This window comes from Solea solea, chromosome 9, assembly GCF_958295425.1.
Source record: "Solea solea chromosome 9, fSolSol10.1, whole genome shotgun sequence".
Classification (NCBI taxonomy): Eukaryota; Metazoa; Chordata; class Actinopteri; order Pleuronectiformes; family Soleidae; genus Solea; species Solea solea.
This window is the reverse complement of record NC_081142.1, coordinates 11158992-11172437: the sequence shown is the minus strand read 5'-3', so window position 1 is coordinate 11172437 and position 13446 is coordinate 11158992. Positions and strand designations below refer to the sequence as shown.

General features: G+C 41.7%; 1 protein-coding gene across 4 annotated transcripts in view; it reads right to left on the bottom strand.

Annotated features, from left to right (window-relative positions):
• The window catches only part of ttll7 (tubulin tyrosine ligase-like family, member 7), a 70372-nt gene that overhangs the window by 17560 nt on the left and 39366 nt on the right, over positions 1-13446 (bottom strand). For all 4 annotated transcript variants that reach the window (XM_058638769.1, XM_058638766.1, XM_058638770.1 and 1 more), the window contains exons 14-17: positions 8974-9060; positions 6489-6729; positions 4304-4599; positions 2328-2462 (exon numbers count right to left, since the gene is read on the bottom strand). In XM_058638769.1, the coding sequence (XP_058494752.1) occupies positions 2328-2462; positions 4304-4599; positions 6489-6729; positions 8974-9060 (759 nt within the window). The remainder of the gene's footprint in view (positions 1-2327; positions 2463-4303; positions 4600-6488; positions 6730-8973; positions 9061-13446) is intronic.

Here is a 13446-nt window from a genome sequence, read left to right as displayed (position 1 = left end):
CGCTACTTTTCAGACCTCCTTTTCAAAAAAGTGACTAGCGACAAATCTAGCGACCTTCTGGCATAACCCTAACTACTTTCGGAGAAGGCCGTGTTTACGAGAATGTTTTTTTCAGAAACAACGTTTAATTGTGGATGGGTCTTGTCGAGAGAGTCATTCATTTGGACAATGCAGATGGTTCACCCCAGTTTCAGGTTGTTGGTTTCACTTGAGGTTGTGTGTTGGTCACCTGAGAGACAGAGACTGCTATTATTTGGGTGTTGTTGTTGTTCACTTTTGTTGTTCCGTGTTGTTTCTTCTCTGGCCAGAATACGAACATTCTAATCACCAAAAGAGTGTCCCTTGTCCTTCAGATGTAGATGGACGGATCAGTCCTGTGTCCAGATGAGCTGCATAAACCACATTTCTCTGTTTGCATATTTGCATATACAATTTGGTCCTAAGGGTAAACAAGTTTCTGTCTCTGTGTTGCAGGGTTTGAATTGTACAGGGATGCAGTGTTTGTTAAAGTTCCTCCTGAGTTTCTCAGCGACTCTAGCAATATACAGGATAACAAATTTGTTCCATCTATTTCAGTTTTCTTCCTTGTCAATTCTGTTCGAGGTTTTTATAAAGGCCCAGTTTGGGTAACCACACATTTTAAGTGCTCCCCTGATACGTTTCTGTTTCTTCTCCTTTGTCTCCTTTGTTGTGGGTATGTTAGCAGCCCGGTGTTGCAAAGTTCTGACAACTTTGTGTTCCGGTGGGTGGTGAGATTGAACAGCAGATAGACTGTTGCCTTTGACAGCCTCACAGGTGAATGCTGTCCATGCTGTTGATGTGATTCATAAAACATTCCAGCTCCTGTGTTCTGATCTTGAGATCAGGGGTCGTCCATGTATCTGAACCAGTGTGTAGGTGCAGTTCTAGCGTAAGAGGCCAAGGCTCTGCTTTCTATCTCTTCCATGTAGAGGGAGGCCACTATGGGAGATACTGGTGACCCCGTAGCACATTCATGTTTCCAGCTTGAAAAAAACCTCAGGCAGAGGTTTTGCAAGGAGCAAATCTGGTCTGTAGTGAGGTTGAGGTTGGTCCTGTCAGAGAGGGCGATGTCTTCCATGAGCCGTTTCCTGATCATCTTCACTGCTTCAGAGAGATATTTCATCGTACAACACCATGGTTTCTTCTGGGTCCCTTGACTTTGATCGCACATTCCTGGGAATTCTTGATGTGGTGAATTCCCAACACACCGTTGCCAAACAGAGGTGCTAAAATTGTTAGTCAGAGTTGATGAAGCTTCGGATAAGATGCGAAACGTCTTTAAACTTAACCCAAGCAAGTCCAGTCGCCTACAGCTAACTACTGAAGATGACTGAGAACCTTCACAGACATACAAACAGAATAATCAAATATGGAATTGCGCTATGTTAATTATTATAGTAAACAAGTCCAGTCACCTATGGTACAGCTAGCTACAGAAGATTCTGTTGTTTCTACACTCATATCTTAAAAAAAAAACAACCCATCAATTCAAGTAATGGTTTTAGCAACAACACAGGCATGCGTGCGTGAGCACACATGTAGACATAACAGATGGAAGGATGGAAGGACAGAAATAGAGGAGGCACTAATTAAAACAAAGGAGCAGTGGGGAATAAGTCTGGGCTGAAAACTGACTGACAGGTTGTCACTGAGGTCATTTGTTAGACAATGGGAGCCGGGCCAAAGCTGACATGCTATTGTGGAGAGAGAGGAGGTCACTTTTAGTAAGGCTGCAGAGTGACCACACCTGGCCACAGAGGAGGCTCTGGGAATACAGCAGGGCTGTATTTATGCTCAGTGCTCGTGCTTCATGTTCACTTTCTTTCTTTTGTTTTTTTTCTGCAATCTGAATAAATCTGTAACATAGGTGGCTATACGTAACACACTTTAAAATACTGACCTAAAAATGTATTAAAATCCAATTTGATAGTCCAGCAAATCTGCTCGATTTAGTCAGTACATTTAACAGTGCTCCCATAGTACAGCCTATCTTGGCATCTGATTGGCTGGGAATGTGTCACATTTGTAACTGTGTTGAGAGTTCAGTGAGCGGAGAGGCAGTTTTGTGTGCTTGCTGGCACTCGTGTGCCTAGGCGGTAGACTTTGAGCTAAGTAAAACATAAAGTGTGCGCATATTAAACAAAAAATGTGGATACTTACATGGAGTATGCACATACAAAACAAAGAACATGTGCTCTATACGAAAACATTGTGGTTTGGCTTGCAAACAGTGGGGCACAAAAGTAATGCCATGGTTATTATAGCCATGGCATTATATTAGTAATTACATGAAATGCTGCACCCACCTCATCCAGCACAGCCTCGGCCTCTTCCTCGGTTTTGCCAGGAAACCTGATCCTCATGGCAGTGAGAGCAGCCAGAGTCTGATGCACCAGCTCTGCCTCCTGCTCTTTACTCCTCAGGTTTATGAGAGCATCGCCCTTCATGCACAGAGAAGTGAGAAACCAGTCAGTGAACAGGTTCATATCTGTTTATGAGCATCGTTTTGAAGACACGTTTAATGGGCTTGAATAGGAATTGAGTTAATTTTACTGTCAGTGAAATTTTGGAAAATAAGGAGCTGTGATTTGCTTTGTTTTTAATGAATAGTTGTTCATCAAACAATGCTATTTTCCTTTGGTAACAAAGGTTATGTTTTCTTGTCAGAAGACATTTTGTAATCAGGGACAAATTATTTGGAGAAAAATGCTCTTTGATTTGCAATAAAAGTCAAGGTTCATTTTCTCAGAGTATTACCACATTACACCATGAAAATGTTAACTACTCTATATTCTATTTCAGGGATGAAAACTTGTTTCCAACATGTGGGTGTTATTTGTATTTATTAATTTTTTCAATTTACATTAAAGATAGAACAATTTAAATAAAATAGAACAAATTAGATTGCAGACCTTGTGGTTGACTTATTTAGTTGTTCCAGAGAAAAAAGTTGCATTCACACTATTTGTTATTATTGATTCTAGCTGTGTAGGATACTTTCAGCTTCACAGCCATGTTATGTTCTGTATATTAGTCCCTGAGTGTTCAGTAATTTATGATTCTGCTTTGGCACCATCTATTACAGTCACAGATCATTATTTCTGTACATCACAGCGAGCCCTGTGCAGTAAACGCAGTGCAATGGTGTATGCATCTAAGTGTACGCACATACGTATCCCCGCGTGTATGATTCCCAAAGGGAAGTCAAGGGTGTCAGAAGTTCTCGACTCATTTCATATGCATGTGAATCAGGATAAAAGCAAAAAGCTCCTGCATTATATAGCCTTTATCGGTATGAACGTTTTTACTTTGCTACCATTTTATTCTCAATGGTAAAACGCGTTCTGCCCCGTTATGTTTTGTTTAAGTGCATCCAAAGGTTGCCTGAATGCTCGTTGTGCTTGTAATGAAGAACAGGCAAATGGATTAGGCAGGTGGAAAGCAACAGATGGCAACATAAAAGAAGGTTACTGTCAAATGCAACAGTACGTCTGTACAGTATCAAAGGAGATCCACAATAAATATGAGAGGAGGATAAAAAGCTAAAGAGAGCGTAAAATGGCAGAACAATTGACTGTATACAATATAATGTATAGTATGGTAACAACAAATAATTTTTGAATATGGATTGTCAGACTGAGGTGTTTGAAAAGGTAATCACGATCAGTCAATATTGATAATTACTGCAATAAATATCAGAATACTAAAGACTGTTTTTAAACTTTTCTCTTTTTTTGAGAGAAACGTTTCATAAATCTGAAAGTAAAACTGGCAAAGACATTGTGTGTGTGTTCAATTTATGATTAAGCCTGTCAGCTCCACGACTCTCACACTTCTCTGTATAGTATAATCGATTAATCTGTCGATTATTTTCTCGATTAATCGATTAATCGTTTGGTCCATAAAATATCAGAAAACCAAAATGAAAAACTTTTAATGATTTCTTTGTCATCCAGAGCAAAGAAATGAAGAAAATATTCATATCTAAGAAGTTTAAACAATTGGAAATCTTGTTTTAATCATGAAAAAAGCTTCAAACAGATTCATCGATTATCAAAATAGTTGTTGATTAATTAAGTAATCGATTAATAACCGATTAATTGTTTCAGCTCTAGTATATTGACACTCGCAGTGTTTTGTTGACAGAAGTTACACACTGGAGCTTTATTATTATCATTATTATTATTTTTATCATTATTCTTATTCTTATATTAATAGAATAATAATAATACTACATTATTAGAAAAACATTGATTCCTGTGTGCATGCAGGACAATCTCACCATGTTGGTGTGGATGGTCCCCAGGCTGTTGCTGTGAGGCACACGGTAGGCGGAGCCACTGCGGCTCAGCGAGTGAGAGCGCAGTGTGGCGGAGCTTGGCCTGATGAGGGGAGTGGCCACGGGAAGTGTAGGAGAAGGCCTGGTGCACAGTGCTCGCACCTCACTGGGTGATGAGAGGGAGGCAATGGAGCGAGGGCAGGAGATGGAGCGCCTGATTGGACCAGAAAGTGTTGGTGAAGCAGAGGGGGCCGGATTGGTTTTGGGCGACTTGACTGGCGGTTTCCAGTGCATACGACCTGTAGGGAAATGGGGGGGGGGGGGGGGGTGTTATTCCTTATGCTGTCTCAGAGCCCCAGTCACTTTCAAGGTCTCCTCTCTGCTCCACAGCAGGGTGGCTTTGGATATGAAGTGTAGCATTAAAACTTCTGTAGCCTCACTCCAGTGTTATTAATGACCACAGCATGTGTAGTCAAACCCAGAAACTAAACAGTAGTGCCGTCTGTTTCAGTATGGATTAAAGAGCAGCTCTCTCAGTCTGTCGCACGGACACACGCATACAAACGCACACACACACACACACACACACACACACACAGAAAACTCACAGTGACACTCTCCATCACCCTTGAAACTTCTCCAGCTTGTCTACCAGCCAATGCATTAGCATGTGCTTTTTATTTGTGCTGTGTGTCTGTCTGACATTAAGTGTGCACAGAAGTGATTCTGCAGTGTGTGTGTGTGTGTGTGTTTGGGTGTGTGCACCGTGTGACTGTTGAACCTTTCGAGGTCTGGCCATTGCCAAATGAGAGCATTATGGGGCTTAGTCCTAGCAGCCCTTTGGTGGCTTGGCATGGAGAATGGCTTGGCAGAGCTGCTGTCTCTCTGAGTGTGCGCGTGTGTGCACACACGGATTCATAAATACTTTCTCTTTTGTGGCTTTGTTCCTCATTTTGAACAAACAGAATGAGCTAATAAAGGGTCCTTCTACCCTGTCGAGTAGTTGTCAAACTGTTGTCCTTTAGTGAAAGCAGAGATTATTTTTTTTTTTCATCCTTTCCAAGGTCATCGCATGAAACTGCTGTGAAAGGTTTCTTCTTTCTTACCTCAGAGAGCTGGTAGTGAGTTGGATGTATGCTACTTCTTATTTGTGGGAAGATCGGTGACTCATTTTAACACAAGGAAGACGTTGGCACGAAACTCAAGGTGTTTTCAAGGTAAACATCAAAGAGGATCTTTCCTTTCAATCAAATTCTTTCTTCTCCTCAGTTCTGCCTCTTCCCTCACCCCCATTCAGTGGAGCTGCACTGTTCAAGATACTTTTCTTTTCTCAATTGCTTTTGAATGTTAAGAAACTTTTGTATGAGTGTTTGAGGCTCTACAGCTGTGAAGCTATGAAACTCCTCTTAATAATACAGCAAAAAAGAGCGGCATCCCATGAGTGACTCATGGGAGGCTATGATCACCCTGCTTACGCTTTAATTAAAATCCAAGGACTTTTATCACATCAATCACTTAGACTACTGAACATCTGTAGTAAAGCTTCTGCTGCCTCATACCATGCAAGCCTGCCCTGGACTGCATCTGAAAAGTATGTACTACTATACGTACTATACGCACGTGCACTGCTGGCACTGATCAAAGCAAAACTCTCACATGTATACACTATGTAAATGTGCTCTGCACGACTATGAATATATTTTTCAAATCTGTTTAAAGTGTGGATACGTGATTGGAGGGGGTGTCATGTGCTTGCAGCATCACTCAATAAATTCTGACTCTCTTATTGCATCATAGCGTACATTAATATTTGCTCCCCCTCTCTCCTGTCTGCACTTAATTCTCTATCTTAGTCTAATTAAAACCATAAAATGAAAAATATTCATGCAGGTGTCAAATGGTCAAGGTATTTGTACATGTAAAAAAAAAATGTAAAACAAAAGTCGGTTTCAAGTATTAAAGAAACTGCTGTAATCAGATAAAGAGCTCCAACATAAAAAGAAAGAAATCAACAGATTGCACAGGAGGAAGAGAGGACCAGATGAAATGAGGAGATAACAAGCAAGCAAAAAAAACAAAAGTAAACACGATGGAAAGATCACAGTAAACAAGTTTTCTGTCAAACCCACACTCTCTGGCATCTGAATAGAGACATTCTCAGACAGCTTCACAAATCCCACCGCTTTACCTGAGCGCTCAGCCACGTTCTTGTCCTTGCTCTCCCCAAGGTCATAAGAAACTTTCTTCTCCTTTTTCTCTCCACCTCGACCACCTCCTCCTACTGATTTCCTCCTGTCCTCCTCCTCCTCCTCATCTTCATCAGAGGAGGAGCATGAGTTTTCCGCGCTGCTGCCGCTGGTGAAGTCAGCCAGGTAGTCTGGTCGTTGTCGCCTTGGTGTCTGGCTGCATTCTGGCATAGCAGTCAAGGGCTGGCATGGACAAACACAGGTACAGGTATGCAAGACAAATCCATAAATAAATTACACACTTACTGAGTAGACACGTATATCGTGGATCCATGTGTACATGGACGTCATAATACAATAGCCTTTTCCCTCATTATACACACACACAAACATTATTCTTTTATTCCCATAGGAGCGTAACATTCATTACTTCATTTGCTTCCCTCACCTCAATGCATCCAAAATTTTAAAGAGAAATGTCTCTCACAAGGACATAAGTACTGTAAGTATCAACTATCAACACACACACACACACACACACACACACACACACACACACACCCACACTTGAGCATGAAGATGTTGAGATGTTGTCAACCTCCCTCAGCCTCGCCTCACCTCACCTTCAGCCTGCTACCATCTGTCACTGGGAGACCCGGTGGTGACACGGCGTGCCCACACACCAATGTTTGCTTGCAGGCTCATTATGCGCAGATACACAGTGACACATGCGCTCCTTTATAAGCTCGGGCTGTCACTATAAATAGGAACATGAGTGGCTTCATACCTTGAACAAATTTGACTTGATTGGATATGTAAAGGTTAAATTCGTGGTATGACAAACGGTTGTTGTTTCATTGATGCCACATGTGCGCCGTATGTAAGAATTACTGTGTGTGCAAGGACAGTTGGAACTTGTGTTGTTTTGTTTTTTAAAATTAAAGCACAAATATAAACCTCACATGATGAAATTGTGTCCTGCAAATTTGAATCAAAAGGTTTCAGATAATTGCGAACAAAACAAAAACATAAGCTCCTTTTTTTTTTTTGGACATCTTTTAAGTCCGCTGTCTATTCCACATCCTGGAAGGGAACACGCTGATAGCATTAATAAAGCATTTACACATCTGTTATTCAACGTTTAGCTCAGGCAGCGCTGTCTGGCCACCCAAATTAATGGGCAGGATGTGATCAGAGGGCTTGCACAGTCACCGCCAGGCAGCTGTGTGGGTGAGTGATAGAGAGGGATAGACACAGAGAGAGATTAAATACAAGAGAGCAGAATAAAGGAGAAGATGGGAACATTAGATTGATGGGGGGAGAAATATAGACGAGGAGGTGCATCTAAGAACGGGAGTGAAGAGAAACAGAGAGCAGGCAGTGAGTACATGAAGAGGAACGGAAATGAAGGAAAGAACAGACAGTGGATACACAGAAGGAGAGCAAGACAAAGACAGAAGGCTTAACACTGAACAGATGAGATGAGAGAAGTTTCACACGTGTAAAGGAAAGAAGCTGGGGGGATGTGGCAGGAATAATTGGGTAAAACCAAGCGGAAGGTTGAGATCAGGAGGAAGGTGGGGCCAGAGGGAAACACCACAAGGAACGAATATGAGGTGGTGCATATTCAATAAAAGAAACAACAAGGGAAAAGGAAACCTACAGCTTCTTTTTTGGCACATTCACAATGAAAAATTTTCTCAGTGATAATAAACCTCAGGAGCCCCTTCCTTCCCCAAAAATCCTCCCTCTAATCTCTTTGCCTCGATCCTCTCTTCTCTCTTTCATGCACTCAGTGGTTCAGTTTCACCAGATGGCTCGTGAGCAATATACCCCAAGGAGTGAATCTATCCATCACAACTCCTTCCCCGCACCCCCGCCGCTCTCGATGTCTCTCTCGCCACACTCGGCATCGTCCAAACTGACTGGGCCCAAATTAATTTGGACAACAGTGACTGTGTCAGAACAAATTCTCATTGAGACTTGGGCCTCGCTAACGCAGCGCTGCGCTGCCCTGCTGAGTCCCAAACACACTCTGCGAGTGTTCCGGCCAATTTAACCCCTCCAGCGAGGGACGGATGTAGATGTGCAGGAAGGAGAGGGAGATGGAGAAGTAAAAGGAGGTCGGTGAAGCAAGGCGATGGACGGAGTAATGTGCTGTCGTGGGAAATTGAGTGGGAGTATATATAGGTGTATGTGACAGAGAGAGTCAGCGAAAGAGAAAGAGAGGGAGACAGAGAAAACGAAAGATTGCACAGGGAGAGTGAGGGAGACAGTCTGACAGCTGTCCCCTAGGGGAGCTGGGTATTTTTTTCTGATTCCTTTCTTTTTTGCCTAGCCCGCTAACCACCACCATTGCCTTTTTTTTCTTTTTTTTTTTAAAAACACCCTCTCTGCCCCTCCTCCCCCCCCCACAAACTCTTCACTTTTGCTCGAATTCCATGAGGCATGTGGTCCCCATTCTCCATCGCGCTTACTCTGACATACCTTAGGGCCTCGTTGCCTGGAGGATTTGCCCATAAGCTTCTCGTCGTCCAGTTCACACTGCTCTAACAGATCCAAGATGTCCTCCTCCTACACAGCAAAAACATCAGCAGAATGACAGTTACGTCCTGAGAATAAAGAATAACAAACAGAATAATTACTCTGGTGACTAAGAGACTCCGAGCTGTGAGAAACAGACGACCTTAAGTTATTAAAAAAAAATTGAAGGGATGGAAAAAGTCCTACTTCACAGTCCCGTGTGTCTTATCTGAAGGGTTAGAAAAAAGGCCCTGGCCTGCATTGCTCGTTGGCAGCGCTCATAGGAGCTGAATTTGGAAGCGATAGAGTCATGACCATCGCCAATATGTTGGGGCTTTGGCCATTTGGCCATAGCTGAAATGCAGACAAAGGTGATTAATGTTGCTTCACTGCTGGGACATTAAAAGCTCCCACTTGCCTCAAATACAGATGAAAAGTGGTTGTTTTCTCTCAGATTAGCCATCAAGCTGCTTTTGGGGCTTGTGAAAAAGGTCATTGTGCTTCTGGCTTTCTCTCCTGGTACGTGCTTGTGCACAGGTACATAATGTGTGTGTACAAAGCATATTTGTATACGTAAAAGTCGTCATACTTTCAGGATCTCTTACATAGTTTTGGGACTTTTTGCCTCATGTAACTGCTATGAATGAACACCCAAGAGAAAAGGAATAACAGCAAGATAATAAGAGCAGGATAATATTGTGACATTATGGTAAGGTCTCCTCCTTTGATGCTTAAAGTGCCTTGGGATAGTGTGTGTTTTGATTGAGCGCAATACACATAAAATTGATTTGATTTGATACAGCAACATGTTCTCCACTAAATGAATTTCCGTGCTGGTCCCCAGGACCTAACCTAACACCTAACAATGAAATGTACTTTATGTTTAAGTTTAGTCATTTTAAAGGGCAGTTAAACCATATTTATTGCAGCACTGCATTTTCAGAACACTAACAGTCTGCCAACTTATTAACTGTTAACAAGGTCAAGGTTTTCCAACCCACAGGGGATTTAAAAAACCTATAGATTCCCACTTACCACATAACTACACACCAAACACAAATGTTTCTAAAACTGCGGAAGCACAATTGAACTCAGCCATCAATAATTTGACTATTTACATTGCTTTTTTCAATGATTTCTTCATGTCAGCTCATAAGGTACTTTGTCCAAACTTGAACTGTTTTGGCAGCAGGGAAGGAACCAGGAGTGTGGTCGTGTTCTATTGTTGGCAACTTGATGCTCTTTGACAACAAGCAGCAAAATAATATACATATGATACTGCATGTGCTTAGTATGTGATATTACAATTGTTTTATGTGGCAGATGATGACCCACATCTGCAAATCTTCAGTTCTAAACTTGTGATGTGGTTACTGTATTTTTTATCTGTGGACGGAAGGTGCTCAACTTTGCAGCTGAATGGTAATTGGTCCCGGTTTCAGGAACTTTGCATCAATTACATGGTACATTTTTAAATGTCCATTGTTCGGCATAATCAGTTGCACGATGGGGTTTCTTTTCATTTTGTCACTTTACTTTCAGTCACTGGAGGTGAATTCTGAGATGCCTGACCCCGTGAAGTTTCTATTTTTTTCATCTGTATTTTTTTTTTAAATGCATATATTAGGTAACCATTTGTAACCAAGAACCGGGCTGGTTCCTGATACTTCTCTGATAAATGCACATATGAAGCATTTGTAGAACAATCACTGATAACATCTGACGGAGATTCACTCAGAAAACTATTCTGACAGAGCACCTGCTCAGTAACATCCTTATTATTACTTAGTGTTGTTGTTGTTTGGGAAAAATGGAGGAATGAGCAAAAAGGAAAAACATAACCAAACTGACAATATGATGCAACCGTGTAACCTGTGGCTGCACTGTCTGAAGGTGGAAAGCTCACTCTCTCCGCATGATGTCCGGCAACAAGCGTCAGCATGTTATTGCTAGGATTACAAAATTCATTATTTCCTTTGATAGTGTGATAGTCCATGACATTTTTCAATTCACTGCTCTGAGAGGCTCACAAAGGCAGCCAACATGACTCCTGTGGGTACAATGTCTGTCAAGCTTAACCAATATGTTGATGCCATGGTGGAAAATATACTCCGGCCCCTTGCAACAATAAAAAAGTTCCCAAACAGGCCACGCACAGCAGATGATCAATAATGGTCCCCACCAGGATTATAAGCCAAATCACTTATGACTTGTGACTCATGCACAGTAGAGGCTTTATTTCAGACGTGGGTATAAATTGGAAGACGGTTTTTCATGATCACGGGGGTAGAAAATACTATTCCGATTCAATCAAAGGCTCTCTCTGTGCTATGCCCATATGTATGCCACGTCCCACTAAAAAACAAAAACGAATTCAACTGGCGAATGCGTTTAACTGTATAAACATGCTGACCCACCTGTAGATGGCGAGGTTGTAAATTATGCACAGTCTGACAGTAGAGAGCCAAAAAGTTTTCTTTACTTCATATCTGGGAGAGAAAATTCTCAGTCATGGTCAGAATAAATATCCACATCTCTACGGAAGAGTATTAGGGCCACATGTAATAAAAAAACAAAAACAAACCAGCATGAATTCTGGGATTAAACACTGCTCGCCAGAATCTGCAATGATCCCTTACTGTTCAGATGTCAGCCACTGTCTCAGTTCTCCTCGGATCTGAGCTGTCCACAATACAATCTTTAAACTTAACTCATCACGGACTCATCTCACCTTCTAATCAAAAATCCCCACAACAATTACAAGTAACTCACCATACGCACGTTATAAGAAATAAACTCGCTGCAGAGAACACGACTGTACTGTCAGGAGTGCAGAGCACACTGGAGACACCGCTACACACACACTACGGTCAGCTCTCCCAGCACATCGTAACCACATGTAAATATGGGCTGTCTAAATTGTGCATATCACATGATCAGAAACCTTATCATTTCTGTGTCAGAAAAGTTACATTTTAATTTATAGGTTAATGTGGATGTTTTCAAAGATGTAATATGAGGCTGAGATTGTGTTTTATAAATGGAACATTGCCTGCAGATGTGTGTGTGTGTGCGTGTGCGCACATGGTTTCATAAATCGGATTTTTTTTGGCACGTGCCACTTTTTGTTTTTGGTGCAATTATAGTATGGAATCTAAACACTATTTTTATTTTGGTTTGTTTTTTTTTTTAAACGAGGCCCCTGATTTGCTCACATTTTGGCTAAAAATATAACCACAACTAGCAGTAAACTGCTGCTAGATATTAAGACTCATAGCAACCTTATTACCTAACAATTACAAGTTAAAAGAAGCAGCAGAGTTTTGTGAGAAGCAGAGCTACTGGAGGATGAGCAACTGAAGATGTATTCAGTCAACAATTCTCAGCCGTATTCCACTATTGAAACATGGCATGCTGCAAATGATCTAGATTAAAAAATGAAAGATGAATTGTGTGTACTCATTGTACTACAATGGCAACAACTAAACAGCAAGCAAAGTCTGTCAAGACACATAAATCAAATCATGCTTTATTCTTGCCGACAGATTGGCTTGAAAATTCCCATTTACTAGTCAAAAATAGATTTTGAATGCATTAAAATCGTTTTAAATGAAAATTGATTTCTCGTTCATTTTCACCGGCGCTCCCTTGGGCTTCCGCAGGTTCATAGTGGTGAAGCACTGCAGCCCATCCCTCCCGGCATTTTTCCTCAGGGATTCACAGAATGACAGCAAGCACTGCCGAGTTTGTTCCAAAAAAAGGCGCAGTCTCCTCTCCAGCATGGAACTGGTGTGTGCTTTTCACTATCGAGCAAAACCACTGCCTGCTCCAAGCTTTCTTTAAATGTGACTGCAACTAAAGGCAGCAGGCAGGTAAAATTATACTGATAAAAACTTCATGCAGTTGGTGTAGTGGTTAGCACTGATGCCGGGTTTATGACCCGGTCAGAACAAGGGCCTTTCTACATGATGTTCTCCCCATGTGTGTGGGTTTTCTCCAGGTTCTCTGGTTTCCTTCGACAGTCCACTGAACATGCAGCGGTGAATTGGACACTTTAAATTGACCGTGAGTGTGGATTGATGTTTGTCTCTATGTGGTCCAGGGCGTACCCCGCCTTTTGCCGTATGTCAGCGTGGATTAGCACAACCCTGCAACCCTCATGTGGAGGATAAGTTTTTAGACGATGAAAGAATGAAAAAATTAAAATGCAAATTTTTGTTGGTTACCCACTCCCTTAATGTCCTTTAATAATCAGACAGCCCAGTTGTCACTCATGATCATGTGATTAGATAAACCCTCCAGCTTTCATTGTACCTACAATCTCTCTCCATTCCCATTTAGAGCAAGATCCACATCTCCATGCTGTGATTACATTAAACATAATTCACCCTGGTGTCTCGATTCACTGATCTTTGATTGGCATCTCTGCTGATATTC